Raw genomic sequence first — 7,500 nt, forward strand, 5'->3', positions numbered from 1 at the left:
TTGTTGTTGTATCTTGTTTTTGTTATCGCTTATAGCTTGAATTAAAAACTATTCTTGAACAAAAATGTGATGCACCCTGGTGATATCATGCGCTTGTCAAAATAATGAAATCAAAGTAACCAGCATTTTTCGTGCTGTTGAGCCATTTTTTTTTAGCATTTTCTCTTTCGACTCAACGTCTTCTTTGTCTATTCAAAAATGAATTTCTGAGTAAATTATTCTGAAAAACGTTGATCAATGGTTTAAAAGTTGTGTAATCACGGTTTTCAAGTACACTCAAGATTTTGAAGTCACCGAACTTTGGCGGCCATTTCTCGTTAAATTTACCAGTGACACCCAAACTTCCTTCAATGACAAGTATCTCGTCTTCTATTCACGATAGGCGTTTTATTTGTTTTTTCATCTAAAGCAGTTCAAATGAACAAGCTTTAAGGTGATACCAATAATTTTATGCCCTAAAATTGACGAGCGCCCGATTCCACCCCGTCTTGACTCAAACATTTCGGAGTCACAATGGCACGTTGTGCTGATTGGGGATCCGCTCTTTTGCTAGGCCGGTTGTTGGACTTTGGACTATTCATGTCCTCAGACAGCCCCTGGGGTTACTGCAAGTTACTGCGTGTCCCTTTCAGTCAGGCTGAAACATTCTTTTTAATTTGATGAGGTATCTTGACTTCCACCTGAGTAGAATGGAAGTAAAGAGATAAAATGAGGGAAACAATAAGGGGGAAAACAGGGGAGAAATGGGGGACAGGGGGGGGGGGGGGTGACAGCACTTGTTGTGCAAGCAACCTTTAAAGGTGAAAAACACCAAGTGACATTTATTTTCAGAAGAAAACGTGGAATTATTGGGAGGGGAGTGTGAATCTTCTCTGTTGACTCTTTCTAACGTCTTCTTTTTCATTCTAGACATTAGGTAATGTGTCCTGTATTTAAAATATCCACTTATAATACATAACTAGTACAATAGTTATTCTCATTTCCTTCATTCAAATCCTTTGTGTAAAACACTTAAGGTCATTGGTCTCTACTTTGGAGTACCTCAGAATAAGTAATTGTGAATATTTTGTTATTGTAAACTTTAAAAAAGAAAAAAAAATCTAATTAACCTGCAGCGACAGAGGCACTATCGCTGAATCTATGCTCTTGCAAATTTTGCAAGTACATGTATGTCGAAATCCTGGTACCAAGGCTTTTTTCACCACCAGCCTGAAATATCTAAACATATTGCTTGATACATGGTAACACATCATCCAAGAAGCTACCGAAACAAAGAACTGGCGATGTGTGGATTTTTAGGAAAAAGCAAAAGGAGCGAAAAATGAAAGATGGGAAAAATTTGTCTGAGAAATTGGACAAGACAAAGGTTTACACAAATTTAGGAAGATACACAATAGAATGAACAACGGGCGCACAGCAAACTCAATGCCGGATATCAAGAGCATTGATGGAATGACCATTCTGAGAGATGATGCAAGCAAAGGAGAAGCCTTTCTTAACAGATACATCACGCAGACTGATCAGGGTGATGCTGAGACAAGGAAAGAGGTATGCCAGAGGTTGAAGGGAGTCATGCGGGACGAGGGATTTGACAACATCATCACAATAGATTTGGTCAAATCTGTGCTAAAAGCCAACAACAACACAACGCCAGGTGCAGATGGGATACAGTACAAACACTTTAATGAGCTCAGTGACGAGGAACTGGAAATAATTGTGGATGACTACTACAGCAGCATCATGACATCAATTGTACCAGAAGAGTGGCTGCACAGTTATTTAAAGCCACTACTAAAACCTGGGAAGAATCACAAAGAACTCAACGGATACTGCATTATCACCATGCAAAATGTGTATGGAAAAGTGCTAGAAAAATGCATGGCAAGAATACTTATGAATGAGCTAGAGGACAATGGGAACCTACCTAAGGAGTTAGGGAGTTACAGACCCAGAAAGGAAACTTGGAACAACGCAGGGACATTAGTGTACGATGTATATGAAGGCTTTCAGAGAGGAGAAGAGACCGTGGCAATAGCATTAAACCTGGAAGATGCTTACAATCATGTAAATTATGAGAGGCTAATGTGTGCTCTGCTAGATTGTGACGTGAACCCGTGGATTGTTGGGTGGATCGCAGGAGCAATGCTAGAAAGAAAAGTGGCTTTGCGATGTGGTCAATGGATTTCAAGCCCACAGGTGATAACACCAGGACTCACACAGGGCTCACTCTTATCGCCCATACTGTTCAATGTCTACATTGCTCGTATTGCAATGCTGAACAGCATTGGGCCAGGGAGAATACTAACTTTTGCAGATGACATCTTGGCCTACAGGCAAGGACGGGATCGGCGGAAAATGACACATGAACTACAGCAAGAGGTTGAGAAAATCATGGAGTGGTGTGAGGAATCGACCGCAGTGATCAACCCTCAGAAGGCCACGGCACTGTGGTTCTCTTTAAACAATCGAATAGTAAAGACAGCTGTCCCAGAACTGACGGTAAATGAACAGAATATTCAAAGATGTCAGAAGATGCGGTATCTGGGAGTGGTTTTCGATCGCTGTCTTTCCTTCAAAGATCACATAGATGGTGCAGTGGAAAGGGCAAAGAAGGGCTTGAATGCAGTGAAGGTCATGGCGGCTTCGGGAATGGAACAAAGGCTACTGCTTCTTATGTATCAGCAGCTGGTCTTGGCAGTCATGGATTATGGACTCGGAATATTGACCTTGACAAAAACCCAACGGAAAAGTTGAAGCGAGTTCAAAATGAAGCCATGCGCATCATACTAGGCTGCACCAGGGATACGCCAATTATCTGTATGAGGCATGTATTGGGTCTCATGTCAGTGGAAAACAGACACAAAGAAGCTCAGGTTAGGGCGTACATGAGAGTGGCGGCGGATAAGCAACACCCACTTCACAAAGCCATTGGAGCAATCAAGGGAAATCGCCTACAACGAGAAGCTTCTTGGATGGTTGAAGCTGAAAACACCTTCAAGGAAGTCTGCTCACTGGAAGATATAAAGCGGGGTGAAGAATGGATAAAGATGAATGAGAGACAGCAGGGAGATTTTGGGAAGGTAGTGATTACGCTGAACAGAGAATGTAGAGAGTGGCCGCATGGGGCGACAGATGCTGAGATAAGACAACTGATTGAAGAAAACTCACCGCACGGAAATGTGGTTGTATACACGGATGGATCTGTTAATCGAGGGGAAAAATCTGGATGGGGCTTCTCAGCAAGAGTGAGTGGCAGATTGGTGCAGGAACAGCAGAAAGCATACGATATGACAACATCTAGCATGAGAATTGAGATAGAGGCAATCACTCAGGCTCTCAAATGGGTCACAACAACTCGACAAGCACATGTGATCTTTGTCACAGACTCTCAGAGCACTCTGAGGAAGATTGAAAGTGGAAACCTTAGAGCTGAATGGACAGAGCTCTTGAAGAAACAACACTTTAAAAAATCACGTGGATCTTCACCCCGGGCCGGGCCATGCTGGAGTCAAGGGGAATGAGCGGGCTGGTGAGCTCGCTGGGAAAGCAAAACCAGAAGGGAAGCTGTGCCCTGACAAACATGAAATTGTACGGTCAGTCAAAGAAAAAAAAAGAAAAAGAACAAAAAGAGACGGAATACCATCATCTTGAGCGACTTCGTGAGTTTGAAATTGGATGAGGCGCCTGCAGAAGTTCAAGACTGAGTGGGAGGAGCAGAAGGATATGGAATCAACCATTACTTGGAACCGTCAGCATCTACACACTTCGAGATGTGCTTCTTCAGGGGAGGGAGCGCTTATGGGAATGCCCCTTGTGCAGTGATGTCGGTCCTTTACACAAGTAAACAAGTAAACATGGTAACTTTTTTAAGTGTCTGCTGGGGTGTTCAGTTTCCAAAGTTTATTCAACATGTGATATTATTATTGGTCAGCATCATTAATAAGTAAAATAGCACATTTAATATAATGCAACGCATGCTGATATAAGTGTCAATTTCTTCACGTCCTAAAGCGTATCTAGCCCCAGTGCGTGTGGGATTGCTAGGTTCCCTCCTGCTGTACACAGTGGTCACCGCATGTCTTCTTGTCCAGTGCTGCAACCCGCGGAGCCGGAAGTCCTGCGTGACCTGGGTCATTGACGTCTGCGCCGTTTTAGCAGGTGTGTTATTGGAGTAATTGTCTTGTGAAGTGAATTCGAAATAGATAGCTGGCGCCTCAATATACACAGTATTAATTATTAATACTAACTAAAAATTTGCGTAAACTGAGTCACGAGTGCTTAACAAATTTAGAGAGGTAAGTTTCATGAACAGAAGTTCAGCTGTCAAAGAATGATTTACATGGACCTTGAATCTGAGTGCCTGACTTCTGGTTGAAGGTGAACGCTCAATTCTTGAATTCTGTACGTTACTCAATACAATAATATTACAGTTGTTATAATATTACAGTTATCTCCTTCGAGGGAAAATGACCTCTACCGTGCCCCAAAACAGTATGCCTGATATTGCCTTGATAACTAATTTGGTACAAAATACTTTGCCGATTCTGTGCGTTGTTTCTTGTTGCATCTCCTGGGGCTGTTGTTGTTGCAGCTGTTGTAGTGCCGATGCGTATCTTGCTGCGCCAGTACAATGTTTAAAAACTTCTTTTGGTAGCGTGGCTTGTTGTATCAATGACATCCACTGTTAGTTCGGGGGGGGGGGGATGTTAGCGTTCTCTTTAACCCCCCTTGATTCGATTTCCGAATAATATGCCGTGAGCAGAAAAAATAAAATTAATTGTTTCTCGCCTTATCAAGTCTTATGTTCTAAATTCCTGTTTGCACTTAGGTAAAGAATTTAAAACACCAAGCTCAATGAAGCAGTTAGCGATTCTATATATTTAAAACAAATACAAAAACTTGTTTATATTATTGACTAAATACCTAATTATTCGCTAGTAGCTGATTAGATTGCACCTTTCTGGAATAGTCTTCAGAACTGCTCCTCAAATATTTGAATATTTGTATGTCATCCCCAGGTTTGGAAGCGGGCATATTGTAGCCATTTTTGGCAACATTGCTTGGCATGTGCCGGTCTATGTTTAATATGTCATCATGTCTAATTGTTCCAAGCTGTTAGCTAAAGTCGGCTTCAGGGAAAGCAGAGAAAACATAGTATATCATATACACTTCATTGCGCTTTGTTATGCATATTCATTTAAATTTACTGAATAATCGTATCTATTTCCTGCGTCACCATTCTCACAAAAATTAAGACACTACTAAACGTTTCTCTCTCAGAGCTGCTAGCGACATTATCCCTGGGCTTATACGGCTTCAAGACTGTTATGGCAAGGGCAAAAATGCCGTCGTTACTTTGGGGGTTTGCTATCACGGTCACAGCTGTGATGATTGCTCTTCTTGGAAGTATACTCCGAGCTATGGGCCCTGTCAGTGGATGGAGCAGAGGGTTTTCTTGTCTTTTGCCCAAAAGAAAATGTGGAAAGGGACAGATTCCGTACAGAGAGCGGCAACGGCAATACCATACAGGAGGAATGTATCCCTGGGTAAGTCAAATGTTGATATGCTATATTATCATTTTTTTCTTCTAATATGCTAGTTGTGCTCCATTTTGAACATTATCTATTTCCTTTCATTGTATAAACTACTGACACATATTGCAATAGATTTACTTGAGGCACATCATTCTAAGGCTGCCTAGCATGGCATTTAATAAGTTTGCAAAATGCCATAAAAACACAAATCAGTTCCATACTGTTCATAGACATTTTACTTCAAAGTCACTTTTTGTTCGAACTGCCTGATATTGTTGTAAAGTAGAACGGAAATATCTGTTAATTTGAAAATCAAAAGCTATATTAATATTGGAAATACTACATGATTCCAACTCCGGAATTCCACAGATGAGAAACCAGATTCGATACCAAAGGCGCCAGGAGCCGCAGACGATGCCTCTACTGGCCTTATACCGTGCCGACGCAAAAGCTGGGTATCAGGTAAAAAAAGAACCTGGGACATTTTGTCCCCTTATCTACAGTAACGATGCTTCTGCCTTACATAAATGTATACTCATACATACAGAAACGTACTCACAAACGCAAATACAGCACACGTAAACGCAAATCTAGCACACACACACACGCGCACACACACACACACACACACACACACACACACACACACACACACACACACACACACACACGTACACATACAAACACATTCACACACAAACAAACACCCGCACAAACACACACACACGCACATACGCACACATGCACACGTACACCCATCAACAAGAACTCCCCAAGTACTATTGTTCTGGGCAATGGACTCTGTCAACTGTATCCCATTTTCTTTAAGTCCCTCCTCCACTGACTTCTAGGCTTTCCTAATAAATAGCCTGACAGTGTTGCAAGACACGTTAAACCGATACAAGTTCTCACGTTCTGTTATTAAAGAAGATAGACGTTAAATTTAAGTGCCCCCGCCATGAAATAAGGAAATGATTTTAAAAATCTAATAATTATATAGGGTGTATGCATATAAATACTTTATTATGGCACCGTCATGATGTAACACTCACTCTCTGTTCCGGGTGCTTTGCAATGTTCAATGTAACAACACATACCTCTCTAAAGATAGTACAGCAAACGTCCTTATTCAGGTTGAGCAAACTGACCTATCCATTTTATTCAGTCTAAGGAGAATACTTGTTGGATTGACGCGATTTTTCCGCCGTTTATTTAACAATACTCTTCGATGGTGTAATTTACGTGTTACCTGTATCCTGTATCATTGAATGATATCCAAGGAGCCATCTGGATATTAATTGCCTGTCTCGTTTGTTCCTATCCCCAGTACGTATCAATGCCTTCCTCACGGCGCACCAGTCGCAGCAGGCAATCCTCACGCCACAGCTATGAAGAGATCAGCGTCTCTGAGATGCCCGCCCCTCCACCAGAACTTCTTCGGCCCTTGTCCACGAGTGACCAATGTCCACCACCACCACCCGATGAAGGTGATCTAGAGTGTTCTTAGGGGTTAACAGACTTCTGTTAAGTCACTTTTCAGCATTGTTAGGGTCGTACAGGTTCGCGCATTAGACTCAGAGGAAGACTGTTTATGCTTTCGAACTTATGCCAACGATTTCTTAGCCGTAAGATAAGGTTTCGTACGTAAACTTGTATTTAAGAGCTTTGCGATTTGTATTATTCAAATTTGAAAACTAAAATAGAGAAAGTGGGGGGGGGGGGGGGGGGGAAAAAAGCAAAAGGGGGGGAAGCAGAAAATTCGTAGCTCGTTGTAGAACATCGCTGGTGCAATAAAATAATTAATTTTGCCGAATTGTGGCAGTTGGGGTGTGATGGCGTATTGAAGATATGGGATAACAAGGCCAATAATTACCACGCTTCCCAAAATTATTACATACCATGTTTGTTTTTAAAGAAATAATTTAATCTTAATTTTTATAGCCCCTTTAAGCATGTTCATAATATA

General features: G+C 41.6%; 1 protein-coding gene across 1 annotated transcript in view; it reads left to right on the top strand.

The window, feature by feature from the left end:
• LOC101857706 (zinc finger CCCH domain-containing protein 18) overlaps positions 1-7,500 on the top strand; it is a 9,735-nt gene that overhangs the window by 611 nt on the left and 1,624 nt on the right. Inside the window, exons 2-5 of the mRNA XM_005094139.3 lie at positions 4,012-4,158; positions 5,281-5,546; positions 5,904-5,996; positions 6,862-7,021. Coding sequence (XP_005094196.1) covers positions 4,012-4,158; positions 5,281-5,546; positions 5,904-5,996; positions 6,862-7,021 — 666 coding nt within the window. The remainder of the gene's footprint in view (positions 1-4,011; positions 4,159-5,280; positions 5,547-5,903; positions 5,997-6,861; positions 7,022-7,500) is intronic.

Source organism: Aplysia californica, unplaced genomic scaffold (genome assembly GCF_000002075.1).
Source record: "Aplysia californica isolate F4 #8 unplaced genomic scaffold, AplCal3.0 scaffold00076, whole genome shotgun sequence".
NCBI classification, from domain to species: domain Eukaryota; kingdom Metazoa; phylum Mollusca; class Gastropoda; order Aplysiida; family Aplysiidae; genus Aplysia; species Aplysia californica.